The sequence below is a fragment of the Laetiporus sulphureus genome (assembly GCF_001632365.1).
Source record: "Laetiporus sulphureus 93-53 unplaced genomic scaffold LAESUscaffold_54, whole genome shotgun sequence".
In the NCBI taxonomy this organism is placed as follows: Eukaryota; Fungi; Basidiomycota; class Agaricomycetes; order Polyporales; family Laetiporaceae; genus Laetiporus; species Laetiporus sulphureus.
In genome coordinates, this window is record NW_024468563.1 from 192026 (window position 1) to 206904 (window position 14879).

At 51.7% G+C, this 14879-nt stretch overlaps 4 protein-coding genes across 4 annotated transcripts; all 4 read right to left on the reverse strand.

Moving 5' to 3' along the window:
* Positions 1-126: 126 nt before the first annotated feature.
* Positions 127-4378, reverse strand: LAESUDRAFT_763338 (uncharacterized protein; the record flags this gene model as incomplete). Its single annotated transcript, XM_040913239.1, has 20 exons — positions 127-195; positions 259-408; positions 464-642; positions 697-808; positions 869-1072; positions 1127-1410; positions 1479-1857; positions 1916-2086; positions 2148-2306; positions 2362-2443; positions 2495-2598; positions 2658-2879; positions 2935-3023; positions 3079-3193; positions 3255-3374; positions 3429-3510; positions 3559-3723; positions 3775-3997; positions 4049-4213; positions 4267-4378. The coding sequence occupies 20 exons, from the start codon at positions 4376-4378 to the stop codon at positions 127-129; spliced, it is 3186 nt and encodes a 1061-aa protein (XP_040759642.1).
* A 299-nt stretch (positions 4379-4677) lies between these two features.
* Positions 4678-6127, reverse strand: LAESUDRAFT_706953 (uncharacterized protein). The gene is made up of 4 exons (XM_040906645.1): positions 5852-6127; positions 5332-5786; positions 5163-5274; positions 4678-5113 (listed from the first exon to the last, which is right to left on the reverse strand). The coding sequence occupies exons 1-4, from the start codon at positions 6038-6040 to the stop codon at positions 4745-4747; spliced, it is 1125 nt and encodes a 374-aa protein (XP_040759643.1). The 5' UTR covers positions 6041-6127; the 3' UTR covers positions 4678-4744.
* A 2066-nt stretch (positions 6128-8193) lies between these two features.
* On the reverse strand, positions 8194-8926 carry LAESUDRAFT_662905 (uncharacterized protein; the record flags this gene model as incomplete). The annotated part of the gene is made up of 3 exons (XM_040905024.1): positions 8194-8382; positions 8442-8630; positions 8687-8926. The coding sequence occupies 3 exons, from the start codon at positions 8924-8926 to the stop codon at positions 8194-8196; spliced, it is 618 nt and encodes a 205-aa protein (XP_040759644.1).
* A 1082-nt stretch (positions 8927-10008) lies between these two features.
* Positions 10009-10729, reverse strand: LAESUDRAFT_717237 (uncharacterized protein; the record flags this gene model as incomplete). The annotated part of the gene is made up of 3 exons (XM_040907310.1): positions 10009-10194; positions 10252-10437; positions 10505-10729. 3 exons carry the CDS (start codon positions 10727-10729, stop codon positions 10009-10011), a joined length of 597 nt encoding a protein of 198 aa, XP_040759645.1.
* Positions 10730-14879: the final 4150 nt, after the last annotated feature.

Here is a 14879-nt window from a genome sequence, read left to right on the forward strand (position 1 = left end):
TTTGACGGTGCTTCCCCTAGGAGCGCATCCACAGCCGCCATATTGATTACAGATGTGCGTTGTGACGAGCGATATATGACTATATATTGGGTACAGATTCCTCTATGTGGGTTGAACGCACGTAACTTACTTCAGCTTCTCGAACATCTCAATTGACAGTTCCAAATTCGCAACGTCAGCCTCAACCGTTTTCCGCTGTAACATTCAGGTCAGAACCTAATCCATCCGACGAATAATCGGAACAAGACGACGCCTCACTTTATCCTCGTTGACAAGGCGCACATCCTCGGGCACGGTATCCGCATAGCCGGACTGCGCCTCCACCTTCCTCACCTTCTCGAGGTTCATGCGCGCCAAACCGAGCTTCTTGTTGCACTTCATAATCTCGACGTCGATGTCCACCTGCCCCTGTGCACGCGCTTGCATCAGCCACGCCTTGGACGTCACAACGCAAAATACATACCCGCACGAGGATGTGCATAACGACAGTAGGCGAGATGACGGCAGACCCGCACCCAGCGGGCACGTCCTCCAGTTCGCGTACAACCTTGACAAATTTGCAATTCTTCGTCAGAGCGGTCATTGTCGGTACCTGGCTCTCGAAGAGCGCGGCTTCGTTGCCGGACTGAGCGCGCACGAACACTAGCACGGAGCGCGTGAGAGGGGCGGAGATAGGACGGCATACGGAGTACGTACGTTGTATGTCGGTTTGGAGGTTGTATGACGCTGCGAGTGAGCGTCCAGTCTTGATCGCGGCGAATACGAGGTCAAACTCTCTCTCAGCATTTTGAAACACAAGCGCCTCGTCCTATGTGGGACTCATTGTCACACATATCAACAAGAACTCAAGATAGCGATAAGTACTCACAAAGGTTGGGAATTTTGCGACCATGATCGACGGCGTGGAGTCATTCGGCCTGCGTGGCAGACGCTGCCAGAGTTCTTCCGTGACAAACGGCATGAACGGATGGAGCAAGCGCAAACCATGGTCCAAACAGGTATACAATGTCTGCTGTGCCGATCGTTTTGTCTCCGCCGATGCCGATCCGTCGGTCATGGGCTTCATGGCTTCCTACAATACTGATTCAGAAATGACATCCAAAACCAACCCAGAGTCAGAACATACAATGTAAACATCGCACAACTCGTACAACCAGAAATTGTAAGCTGCAGTCGTAGCGGCCATGAAGTTGCGCTCCTGCAACTGTCGGTTGATCTCGCACGCGGCGATGTTGAGCTTGTGCATGATCCAGTGCTCCACGAGGCTCTCTTTGCCTGTCGGCTTGGCAGCAGGCGCAGGGACAAACTCCTCGTCAAGCTTGAGCATAGCAAACTTGGTAGCGTTGAAGATTTTGTTGCAGAACTTGCGATAACCCTCGACGCGCAGGATCTCCAAGTTGATATCCCTGCCTACGGTTGGACTCAGTGAGCATTATGAAATACCTAAAATACAGTCAATAATCAATGGAGTCACTAACCTCCGCCGGAGTAAGCACACAAGGCGAAACGCAGTGCGTCGGTACCACACTGAGGAATTCCTTTCGGGAAATCCTTCTTCTGGCCGACCTTCGCTTTCGCGATCTCGCGGTCGTCCAGGTTGCCCTCATACAGCTTCTGATGCAGGTCCTCGAGAGACAGTCCCTGAATAACGTCGATCGGGTCGATCACATTCCCAAGCGACTTGCTCATCTTGCGTCCGTGCGCATCGCGAATCATGGCGTGACACAGGACCTCCTTGAACGGCATCTTGCCCGTCAGATGGACACCGAGAAGCACCATGCGCGCGACCCAGAAGAAGAGGATGTCCCAGCCCGTCTCGAGCATCGATGCCGGGTAGAACATCTTTAGATCGAGAGTCTATGCGCAGAATGAGCTGTATGATGAAGCTGTTTACGGTAACAGCGGATGCGCGCACCTGTTCTGGCCAGCCCATGATAGAGAACGGCCAGAGTCCAGACGAGAACCAGGTGTCAAGGACGTCCTCGTCCTGCTCAAGTGTGAACTTCGCGCCATTGGCCAATTTCTTCGCACGCTCGGTCGCCTCAGCAAGATTGCGACCGACGACCCAATGCTTGCCGTCGGTACTCTTGAGGGATAGTTAGTTGCAACATTCAACGTCATACCTATGATAGATGAGACACACTGACATCCTGATCCTGGCCCTCGATCCGCACAAAGTACGCGGGACACCGATGACCCCACCACAACTGACGAGAAACACACCAATCCTGAATGCCTTCCAGCCAGCGGTACCACTCCGTCTCCGATGCCTTCGGCGAGATGTACAATTCGCCTGCCCGAGTACGCTACGATGCATAGCATTAGTCATAGACGGCACGCTCTCCGGAAGACTCGGTTTACTTTGAGCGCCTCCTCAGCGAGCGGTTTGCAGCTGACCCACCACTGCGGCTTGAGGACAGGTTCGATGACGTCGCCCGATTTGCTGTGATAGTGTCAGTCGGTCAGTGATGGTGCCGAATAATGCTGAGCATACCTGCAGATGGGGATCTGCATGGGGTTATCCTTCGTTTCGACATACAGACCGGCCTCCTTCAGTGCACTGACGACAGCCACGCGGGCATGAAACCTTTTCATGCCCTACCATGCAAAGGTGTCAGGGACGACATCCAGCGCATATGTTGGCATCTTTAACATACCTTGAACTTCTTGCCGGCATTAGCATTGAGAGTGCCATCATCATTCAGGATGTTGATGAATGACAGGTTATGCCGCACTCCGACCTCATAATCGTTCGGGTCATGTGCCGGGGTTATCTTGACAGCACCGGTCCCGAACTCCATGTCGACGATAATCGAGTCCGTGATGATGGGGAGGCGTCTGTCGAGGAAAGGGTGGATGACAAATTTGCCATGCAGATGCTGTTGCTGATATTCAGCGAGTTGGGCATTCGGCGGAGAGCTATGAGATCCAGACCTTGTAACGAGCATCATCAGGGTGGACAGCGATAGCAGTATCGCCTAACATGGTCTCGGGACGAGTCGTGGCAATAATGATCTTCTCGTCTACGTACGTTTGAGACATTGGAACAACGAGCTTGAATGAATGAAAAACACCCACCAGAACCCTCGATCGGGTAGGCGAAAGAGGTAATGACGCCAAACTCGAACTTCTCCTTCGGATCGTAGCCCGGAACGTTCATCAATGTCCTTCCTGTGAGTTGCTTCTGCTCGACCTTCACGAGAGCGCGATGTTTACAGCAGTGCCGACGAGTACATGTTCCTCGTGAAACATACCTCGAGGTTCGATAGCGTGGTGTTCAACTTCACACACCAGTTTACCAAACGGTTTGCACGGTAGAGAATCCCATCTTCGTGCAGGCGGCAGAATGTCTCGATTACAGCTTTTGACAAGCGCTGCCAGATACACTGCGTTATATACTGTCTTTAGCAGGAGAACGTACCACATACCTCATCCATAGTGAATGCAACGCGCGTCCAGTCGTAACTTCCTCCAAGACGGCGCATTTGATTGGCGATCTTCTTCTGGTAGCTACAACGCAATCAGTCACACACATCTGACGTGCAGGTGTTCACTGACTCATTTTTCCACTCCCAAACGGTCTCCAGAAACTTTTCGCGACCAAGGTCATGCCGCGTCCTGCCGGAGGACTTGTACAACCTCTTCTCAACTACGGATTGGGTTGAGATACCCGCATGATCGAACCCTGGTACAAACAGCGTGGTTTTGCCCAGCATACGATTCCTATGACGGTGTGAATCGATACATCAATCACTCCGAATCATCCGAACTTACCATCGTATGAGAGTATCTTGGATGGCAACAGTTAGGGCATGTCCTATGTGAAGGCTCCCGGTGACATTCGGAGGTGGTGCAGGAATCACAAACAATCCTTCGGGCTTGATCTGCCCTTCTGGGGTCAACTGGGGCGAGAAGAATCTTTGTGCGTCCCACCACTCGTACCAAGCAGATTCTACGGCAATCGGGTTGTACCCACTTGCCATCGGCTGCGAGAGATCTGGTTTCCTCGTCAACTTTCAGACGGTCGTCTCTTCCCCGCAATGCTCACCCTTCTTCGCTCCTTTTGGTGTGGTGTTAACAAAGGGTGCTTCCTCTGGCTTCTTCTCCTTCTCTGCCTTTGCCTTCTTCTCGCCTGCGGGGGAAGCTGCCGCTACCTTCGCCACCTTGGCTGCAAGCTTAGCCTCCTTCTCCAAGCGTTTGGCTTCCTTCTTCGCTGTGAAAGTCGATATATGGCATGGACTGTATGCTACCAAAATGTCAACGTACCCGCGCTTTTTGATGGGGTGCCCGTCCCGCCATTATTGGGGGTTGAAGTCCCAGAAACAGAAGGAGTCGCCGACACGGAGGGAGTGTCCGATGCAGAGGGAGTTTGTGACATGTTCCGGAGGCCTATCCGAGCAAGCAGCACTGTTCTTGTTGACCAGGAGGATGAATGGGAGCAAGCACTGAGTTGGATGAATCGATGCAAGAGTCGCATCCGTTCATCTTCGGCTTAGCGATGAGAAGTGATGGGGAGTCACGAAAATTCAGTTTCCCACGGCTACTATCAGAGGACGCGATCACGGGATCGCGATTGATCTAAGTAAGACACGTCGAGCGAAGAGCAATGCATTCATCGCACTGATGATTTGTTTCATCATGAGTAGACTGTTATGCAGACAGATGTCCTTGGAGAATTATCTCTCAATCGCGATAAGCATGTCCAGCACTCTGAGTGGACGGACTTCTTAATAATGCGAACAAATCAATTTCCGTCGCGGCAGTATGCTCTCAGATATGACAATGTCCCATATCTCTCTCTCCCTCCCCTATCCAGCAATATTTGAGATGCTAGATCATTGCGCATATCGTCTCGCCATCTCCAGACGGTGAAAGACTTCCAAGGACTGTGTGGCAGTGCAGAAATCCTGTCCGCCCGAGTGACGCGTCCGTCGATGTCCAGGATGCCTACTTCGAGAACTTCTGGGTCAGCAATATCTTCCATCGCCTGGATATGGTCCTCTGGTTCTGGGTCAGCGCGATCAGTCACCAACAGGCTCGGCTTGAGGCTGCACGTAGTGCTCGGAGGGATAAGGACAGCCAGAGTTCGGCTGCGAGGATGGAGGGATTCGACCTGCAGTGAATGAGCTTTGTTCCCCAAATCAACTCCGCTGAAGCCTCACGAGGACATCCTTTTGAACTGTGATGTGTAAACGCGGGAATTCACGTCTGTAAGAAAGGATATCGTGCTCTTGGAGGTACCCGTATATTGCGAGCGCTGTCAGATCTATCTGACTATAGAATGTTGTATCGTGACTTTTCGGTGATGTACGAACAAGGATAATGACCAACCGCTGCCCCTTTTCAGTATGTTCCCGTTCCCACTCTTCGTCTTTCCATTCCGCATGCATGGTCCCAAGGCGGATGCCTTCCTCGAACAGTTTGATAGTATCCTGCGCCTTTGCCGCGAACCAACCTGAGAAGAGGTGATCTTGGTATGTCTGCGCGGCGGACGAGAAGAATGGTGATGTAAATATAGCCGGGTCTAGAAAGGCAGGTGTTCTGTTTTGATGTGTACTCTGCGAAGTGGATGTGGAGGCAGCAAAAGCTGCTTCATGCGCAGAGTCGACATCCATTGCGTCATCTTGATCAATGTTTGGAACATTATCGTTCGTTATGCTGTAGTCAACGTGCGTGGAGGGCAGAGATGGGCGAAAAGTATTGAACGCTGTTGGAGGAAGTAATGATACAAGAAACTCTTTGGACTCTTGCGACAGGTTCAAGAAATTCTCGCAGTTCAAGACATCCTGCGGGGAGCATATCAGTAAGGCGAGGGTAGATGCGATATTACGTTCATCATTTATTTACATACTGAGATATTCATCTTAGTGAGGTGACTTTTTGAGCTCGTCAGAAGTATTTCGAGCTGTTCCGCAGAGTGTTTGTCGCCATCTTGCGTTTTCCGCTTACCAGAGGCACTTGGCTCGGGAGCCACATTCACAGGCGCTTTCGGAGGCGCACGTGTGGAGCGGCGTGGACGTTCGTTGTTTGGTTCAGACATGGGACAACCTCACTGTGGCCGTTGTTAAGTTTAACGCTAAGCCTGAATATTGAGTTGTTGGAAAAGGCTGGTGAGGAGGGACTCGAGATGGAAGCCAAGGTCACAAAGTCAAGGTTGTCGCCACATGCGAAGTAAGGAGCGACCATGTGACCGACGCGTCGCGTTCGCGTTTGTCCCGTCCGCGTTATGTCCCACTGCGAATATGCTAACTTTCCAGAGCCACCTGATTTACACATCACTAGCAATTTTTACCTTCTCCGGATGGACTAGTACTTCATGCTGGGATAGTAATGGAAGCGTGCATCTGTCTAGGCTTGCTGGTACATTCTTCAAGCCCAATAGAATGAACAGAGCCCAGTCATTGTCATCCCCGCGATGCCCAGCACAGACTATACCTCGTATAGCAGAATAGGAGAATCGATCTCAAAAAGGTTCACGTGGAACGTGCAAAGGTGTCCCTAAGATAGTCAGAAAATTAGAAAACACAAAAGGTACGCGTACGTATGATTCCTTCTATGCACTAACGAGTTTCACAGCGCAGTCTCAAAAGATCGTGTATGTGAGAGCAGAAGCACCGGAAATACACTCTCATTAATGTCGGCTGAAGACCGGTGGGATAGCCGCAGTTAAGACGGTCCACATAGAAGCTCTATCAGCCGCCAAAGTCTCGTTGCGATTGCTGAGAGAACGAGACTACGGTGTCCGAGTCCCGAGGCAATGGCCGCAGTGCCAGCCCTTGCAGTGCAGTAGGTGACGAGAGGATTCTCTCGATCCGCGGCTGGTCTCTAGTGCGCAGTGAGACAGTTCCTTCAATCCTCTGCAGCTTCCTAATATTTTTGTTTGGCGGTCATGCTGGTACATCGCAAGCCGGTCAATATAGACCGAATAATGGGGAAGATTGCCATACAATTACAGCGCGCACCATCGCCGTTAGTTTGTCCACTTCCGTATAGCTGTGAGTCACAGTGGATGCTTGAGGCTATACGTACACGGGCTCGAGTCTTGACCGAAATCGGTACCGAATACATAAGATCCAGGGTTAACGTTCATCTCCGAGACCGAGTCGTACGAACATGAGGCTCTACACGTTACCCAAGAGTCACGCTCTAGAAGGAGATATCCAATATCAGCACGCTAGATTGAGGATAAGGCACAGGCATTGCGGCCGCTGTGATTCAGCGACGATACCAGATGAAACTTTAGATAGCACAGTCCTTGCTGCAATTTCCCACAGACCGGCCATTTGGCCGACGCCTGTACCCGTAGTGTCCGTTCCATACGACCATACTAAGGAGTGATCTGCAGAACCCCGTCTGCTCCAGCCATGTGTGTGGTGGTCGGACTTCGGCCGCTGAGTACTGAGGAACAAAGATCCATTCTAGATGGAATGCAGTCGCATGTGCATGATGTGGCAGAAGCTTACCTTCAACGACATGACAGATCAATTACGTCCCGTCCTAGTCTAATAATGACCATGCAAAGTGCTTCTTGCGAATGTCGCGAAGCGCAAGCTGACGCCAACAAGGCCGCGCACAAGTGGCGATTCGTTCTCTATTTCGAGGCAGGGGCCACATCAACAATGCGTCAGGCACGATGCAGTATGAATGGATTGAGTTCCACATCGAACGTCTTGATAGATGCTGATGATCCGGCGCTCCGAGCGCATTCTCTGTTTCCAAATACGACTCGTGAAGAGCGTTGATATCGCGGAAGAGATGACAAACATACGAAGCCTGACGCTTTATATCTGTTCGCGGCCGCAGCTCCCGCTCGTGGGATCGCCCTAGGGTATGAACCTTCTTGTTTACGCGACCAAGGGCCCATCAGTAACCACTCAAACGAATGTGGATTGCGTGCCTGCTTCCATGATGTGGGGGACGAGTACGAGCCACTCAGATGAGAGACATACAAACCGACCAGTCGTCGGCAGCATTACGACATGGTCAATCCCTACATTGACGCTGCCGCACGTTTCATACCGCAAAAGGCAGTCTCCGGACACGAAGCCGAAGAAGCACATCACCATTAAGTGCAGGAGCCAAAGTGAGCTACGGAGGTACCATCACCGGTGAGTAAAGTAGAATATGGAAGTTGTCCAGCGTCCGAGAATCCATCAACGTCCGACTTCCTCGCAACTGCCGTGGCGCTCCGTTTCAGTCCAGACCAACGAGCTGCACACGCACAGGGTAGCAGCTATCGTGATTGTATGCGCACGAGTTTTCGGAAGTCGCCTTGTAGACAACGTTCTTCTGAGCGCCATTCATGCACAGTGAGAACGCGTCTATCTCGCCGTTGACAGCGAGCTCGGGGTAGTCGGAGCCGCCGTCAGGGTCAATGGAAGCCTGGCAACACATGAGGTTTGGATTGAATCGACCAGCTCAGCAAGAATGAATGAACGCACCACTGCGCAATAGATCGGCGCGGAATCGGACAAACTGCTTGAGCTCACGACAAACTTAGGCATGCTTCCCTCTGCCACGCTGACGTCGGTCGACGACATGCTCGCATTGCTCGGATTTGGTTTGAGCACACCCGCATTCAACGAAAAACTCGGGTAGCTGTCGACATCGTAGGGATAAGAAGCATACGTCTGCGCACCAGACTCAATACTTCGCGGTACCGAGTAACACCTTTGACGTGACGTACCGACAGCACCTTGTACTCCTGCCCATCGCTTTCGCCGTTAGGTCCAAGAACGAGTGGCGCTCCAGTCGCGTTTGCGTTCGAAGCGCCGAGATTGTATGCAGCAAGCGTGAAGTTATGGGCAGTGTCAAAAGCGCCGCCACCAAGGCCCGAGCACGATGACGAGGTGCGAGCTGTCAGGGTAGCAGGAAGCGCAAGGGAAGCCGAAGCCAGTGCCAGGCAAAGGAGGCCACAAGACAACATGGTGGAAACAGATTCACAAAAGAAGGACTGAATTATGAGGTCAATAATTCAATGATCGTCAAAAGACCTTTGTTGTGAGTAACACGAATGACGGCCGACCGCTGACTGTGAAGGGAGGAACGTTTTAACGGAGCGAAACTATAGCTCAGTATTTCAGTCGCTGTAGAATAGTCGATGCGATCAAGATCACATACGATGGCGACGCAACATTGAAAGAAGAGGCGCATTAGGGCGCATTGTCATCAACCGCAGTGCCTTCTGTTTGCGTATGAAGCTTTTCCTCGCTATGCTAGGTGCTTCTAGTAGCTTTTCGATGCGCTAGCGTGCGTCATCCTCCGATTCCTTTGCAACCATTCACCACAAGTAGCCAGAGGTTGTATCTTCTAGCGACGTAACGCGGGTTCCAAGATTCACCATGTTTCGCTCCATTCGCTGTGGTTCAAAAGTGCCATGGCGATTACAGTGCTGAGTGGAATGAACCCGAAGTTTTAGTGGGATCATTCCGGCTGAGAGGTACCTTGATCAACCAAATGTGCGTACGGTAGTATAGAAAGAAAGGCTGGTTTTCCGGATGGCATTCCAGATGGATTTTGCGAAGTAGCACGAATGCAAAGGGAGTCCGTTAGAGACGAACAGACGCTGCGCCTCAGTGTGGCTGATATGATTACGTGGCACATCGCGCGCAGTGTTGGCCTCTTTATGGCGCTTGTTTGCGCGCTTAGTCGAAACCGGAAAACAAATGAGAATCATTCAAAGCAATGGAAATGGTATATGGTACCAGCGTTGTATAAGCCCAAATGACTCTGGGATTAAGAGCGCAGCTGGTCTGGAAAAGGTGTCAACTGCTTGAGTACTCAATTCCGAGTGGCGTTTTATAATATTCCTGCTTGATACTAGCGTGTTGACTATATCATAGCGATTGTGCTGGTTCGACAACTCTTTTGCACAAAAACAGTAAAACCACGACTCGGCTTCGGTATTCGTGCTATTGTGCATGAGTAAATGAACATTGAACACCGAGGCATCCGGCTCCACTAACTGTATACGATTCCAGCACAGCCATTGGACCTCAACAACGGCAACTAATACACAACTTCGATATTGACTGCATAGCAGCTATCGTAGTCGTACTCTCCGCCGTTGTCGTTAGTGCTCTGATAGATCACCGCCTCTGCGCCTGAACTGGTGCTGGCACAGAGCGAGAAATCCTCCGTTTGTCCGTTGACAGCGAGGTGCGGATGGTTCAACCCAGCCGGATCGCCGATGGACTATTGCAGTGCACCGTTGAGCCATAGTATATGTACAGTGCAGTTTAAAATGCTTACCTGGATGCAGTAGATCTGAGCACTGGATTGGTTTTCCTCAGAGACTATGAAGCCAAGCCCCGATCCAGCATTGACGGACAAATCATACGCGGACGCGCCAGCCGGGTCAGCGGATGCTATGAGAGCGCCTTCGAGTAGCGACCAGCTTGGCCCTGGGTAACCGCCCCCGGTGTATGAAGCGGCGGTCTGAGTCGCAGAAAACAAGAAAGTCAGAATTCCACATCCGTATGGCACGACGAGAAGCAAGACTAACCACCAAAACAGCGTTTGCGCCCGAGATGCCGATGCTGTTGGGGCCAAGCACGAGCGCGCTGTTCGCGCCGTCTGCCACGCTGGAAGCAACTAGAGTGAAGTTGGATCCGTTGGGAGATGAATTCGCGAGAGTTCCGCAGGAGTCGAAGTCTTGTCGGATGCCAACGTTTGGCAAGCCGTTGGCAGCCGCCGCGAAGACAACGGAAACGAGAGCGAATGCAAACATTGTAAGACGGATGAGGTGCTGGGTCGAAGAACCGCTCAGTTGAAGATGCAGTGAGACTACGCTGCTTGTTGGTGAAGCATGCTGAGAATTTATATGAGGCCCCGTGAAGGCGCCAAACTGCTTTCCTGTTCGCAAAGTCCGGAGGTTCCTCCCCGTGGAGTACGCCCTGAACGTGCGTCGGTCCCTGTCGCAGTACGTGATGGGACGGGGACGTCTCGCAAAGGTCAACGTTCCCGTTGCGCCGTGCCACTACACGTTCATTGTGATGTCCTATTTCTGTTCAGCTGATACTTTGTCCTATGTGAGCGTCGTCCACAAGCCAATCCGCTCGCATATTTCACGCAGGTGACTAGGCAGTGTCGACGTGTTTAAGGCACTGAGTTGTCGTAGAAAATGATTAGGATGTCAGTTAGTTTGAAACGTCAAAGTATAAAGGCTAACAAAGAGCGCGCAATGTAGTCAACTGATGCGCCCGTCAAGCAGTGCGATCATGTACCTGACTTTGCTAGGGCATTTCTCCGGGAGTATTGCTCATTGTTTGCTGCAAGCTGGTGTATTTTTGAGACAGCTCTCGTATTGTATAGCGTATTGACCGAATTGGAGGCAAAGCTTTCAGAACATCCGATGATCTATAAGAACAGAAGAATGAGCGAAGAAAATTCGCAAGGCGCTAGCAGTCGGCCAAACACAAAGTGAACATAGCACACGCCGGTCTTGCAAACCGGCCTGCGTCATTGAAGTCGTCTTTTGGCCTCAACGCGAAGTATATGTTCAGGACCTGCACGTCATCTGCAATATCAAATTTAAATGTTGTTTCACGCCAGAATATGGCGCTGACTTGTCAATACTGTACTCCACAATGAGCAACCTCTACGAGGCGCTGCACGCTGTGCGTTCATGCGCGCAATGCCCGACGGCTACGGTGTGAGACGTTTTGGCTAGCCGCATCCGCTGAAATGACCAAGTGCATGTGCATGATGAGCGGGACGAGCCTACATCTCTCCGAGAATCCCGCGCCTCGAGGCGGGCCGCGGCGACCCGGCTGGCGTCGGGGAAAGATGAGTCAACGTGATCATCAAACACGTCCCTAAGTCTCGATCAGTGACCACGGAGGCACGACGCCTTCATGCTTGAGAAGAGAGGTCTACTGTCGCCTGAGCATCTTCATCCACTTCTCCGCCTCATGCTCAAATTCTTACTAGAACACCATGCGTCTGATTGAACTGACTTTACTAAGTGCAGCAGCAAATCGACTGCAAGTCAGTGCGGTGTCAGCACCGTGTGTCGCCGAGCAAGTCTGACCGGCATTCTTTCGATGACGAGGTTCGGATTTACCGAACGTCGCACAGCTTCGTCGATGCTACGAGGTATGGGTCCCATGAACTCGCTCTCGCTGCATACCGGATCATCTTTTCGTCTTTTTTGAAGAGCGTCGGAATGTCATCGATTCTGATGCGTGAATCAAGGGCGCCGTCCTGGGATCTAGTATATTTGTAAAACCGGCGTTCGCCACTGCACTGTGAACAAATCGGACGCCGAGCTCAGAATCGCGCTCATGAAGCGCCTCGCAGCGTTCATACATCGTCAATGGAGGCTGAGCGCTGATTGTTCAGCGAGCGCTCGATATGTCGACGAATACTCATGAAGGGTCTATAAGAGTCTGCCAACGACGGCGCCATGCCGGTCCAAATAGGTGCGAATCCGTACCATCCAACTGCCTTCTGTAATCCCTCAAATGACACGCAGACGCTCTTCCGCGTCCATTGATAAGCGACTGATGGTAGCATACAATCCATCGGACTGTTTTTGGGAGCCTTGCGAGGCTACTCGTTGCAGGTAGCACGTTCTTCGTTTCAAGGCGTGTTGTGAGTGTGCTGACATTGCTAGGGCCGTCCAGGCAGCCTTTCATCAATCTAGCTGACACAACCTACGCTCCATGAGTCGGCGCTTCAGCTTTTGAGTGCTGTTCCAGGAGAATCTACCCAGTCCGGGAGAAGGTGGCCCACTTTTGCTGCGTCATGACCAAGCAATGTTCACAACGGTGTTATCGTGTTGGAGGGCGATAACCTGTCCGCATGGCGGCGTTGCTTCTTTGCCTCATCAAGTCCGCATGATAATCAATCCTACGACAAGATTGTGCAGTTGTCGCGCAATCATAGCTTCCTTGATGCTCCACACCAAAGCGCCACCTCTTGTGCCTCGACTTGTCCTATTGTATCTCGGTCCGCCAGACTGCTCTTTGCATTCGCATGTCCCGTGCTCTGTGTGTCGATACTTCTGCTCATTTCTCGCTATCAATCGTGTCTCCACAAGTCTTCCATGCTTCTGTCAATGGAAAAGGTGGCCTCTGCGGGATTGTCGGTCATCTTTGTTTAACATCGTCTTTCCACGTCGGCACTAACGAAGTAAGGACCATTGCACGCAACTGCCTTACATCTGACGTTTCAAACTGACGGTTTGACATCTAATCCACAGCGCAAGCGAAGAGAGCCTTCCAGAGCCTGATTACAAAATAGGACGGCGGAAGTTTGCCGGGAGCTCACGCTAGGAGAGATTGCGGTATGTGCATTCTGTAAGTTAGCTTCGAAATACCAGAATCACTCAGTGGGTGCAGAATAGCACATGTACATGGCATCAGCGCTATGACCGGAGCACCAACCGGCATCACTGAGTTGATCTCGCATTCACCGTTCGAGTGACTTAACGCTCTATGGCCGTTCGAATGCTATCTTGATCGGGGATCTCGGTGTGCAGTTTCACACAGGGAGCTGCCAGAGCGGGCTTCTTGGCAAGTGCACTCCACTTGCGTGAGAGCAGGGATCCTCTAACAATCGTCGCGGTACTTTGTCTATGGCGTCTTGGATTCCTCGTCTGAAGACGTCGCTCTCCATCTGCCAGATGCGTCTCCATCGTTCTGCAGTCACTGAAGCTGTCAAGTCCGCCGTTAGCATCAAATCGGCTGGTTGCATTGATTTTGACATGCTTGTGTCCATGTGGCTCTCTCTTCGCGGGTTGCCGTCCGCGAAACCAGGATATGAAAGAACACGCTGGCAGAAATAGATCTTGTTGCCTTTCTCAACCACGCGCTCCCAAACTTCTCCGATCCCAACGCACGTAATCGACAGCGCGTGCGGCACGGCTTTCGCTACACAGATGGTAGAATGAGAAGCCGTGTCGCTTGATTGCATTTTTTGTCCAAGCGCCGTTGTAACCACGAAACCAAGAGAAGAGGAAGGCATTTACTAAACAAGTTCCGTTCTCAACGCATGCGTTTGACACTTGCCCTCGGCTCGGGTTGATGCCGCGTGCGTTGGATTCTCTACACTTGCGATTGCGATAGCACTGAATGCCACGACTCGGGTCCGCCCTTACATGAACAGTGAAGCAGATCATAGTCAAATTGTTCCTCGGAGCCGCGCAGCGAAGTCCGCGCCCGTGATATCTGTGATCGCCTTAGAAAAGAGTTAGTCGTCATAAGTGTAGTAGTTGCCCAACGATGTCGACTTCACACTCTCTTTCTCCCTCACAGCCCTGACAGCCCTGAGAGCCTCTCACGTAAATGCCATCTGAGACAGGCACACCTGCAAGTTGGTTGCTGGAGGCGCCATCTGGTGCAGCACTGCGTTGACCAACAACGCCTCCGGGAAGGGGGTTCTATCGCGATTCTGAGGTGAGCACTCCATTGACCGTACTCACGGCGATTTCTGGGATTTTGGGGCACTGTTTCATCCTTGTCAACGGATTCAGAATCAGGAAACAAGTCCACCAGGAGGAATGACTTTCATCCGTTCTCCGATGCACCGCATCAGCATGCGAATTGGATGCTCTTTCAATTCGTCATGTAGCTTGCATTTGATATCGTGGGCTGGCGTAAGCTTGGCGGTGTGATCAGTCACATAAATCCGACCTTTCTGAGCGCAGTCCTACAAAAGCTAGGTACAAGACTTTGCTGGACGTATAAGGCTACCCAACGTGATTGGCTTCAGGCCGAGGCCAAGCATTGCCGATGGCGACGAGCCGGTCGAAAGGGTCAGCGGGACGTAGTTGCAAATTCGTTTATGGGCGATGGAACGGCCGCTCAGTAAAGGGAGGAGTACCGATGAGCGTGTATCAGACATGTGCCACTCAGGCACCACATGAGGGCAGAGAA

Excerpts from the sequence above, each read along its gene's own strand:
- LAESUDRAFT_706953 (XM_040906645.1), bottom strand. The coding sequence starts at position 6,040 with ATGTCTGAACCAAACAACGAACGTCCACGCCGCTCCACACGTGCGCCT. Across the intron at positions 5,275-5,331 it reads CATACTGAAAAGGGGCAGCG|TCAGATAGATCTGACAGCGC; the intron begins GTTGGTCATTAT and ends AACATTCTATAG. Across the intron at positions 5,114-5,162 it reads CAGTTCAAAAGGATGTCCTC|GTCGAATCCCTCCATCCTCG; the intron begins GTGAGGCTTCAG and ends CATTCACTGCAG.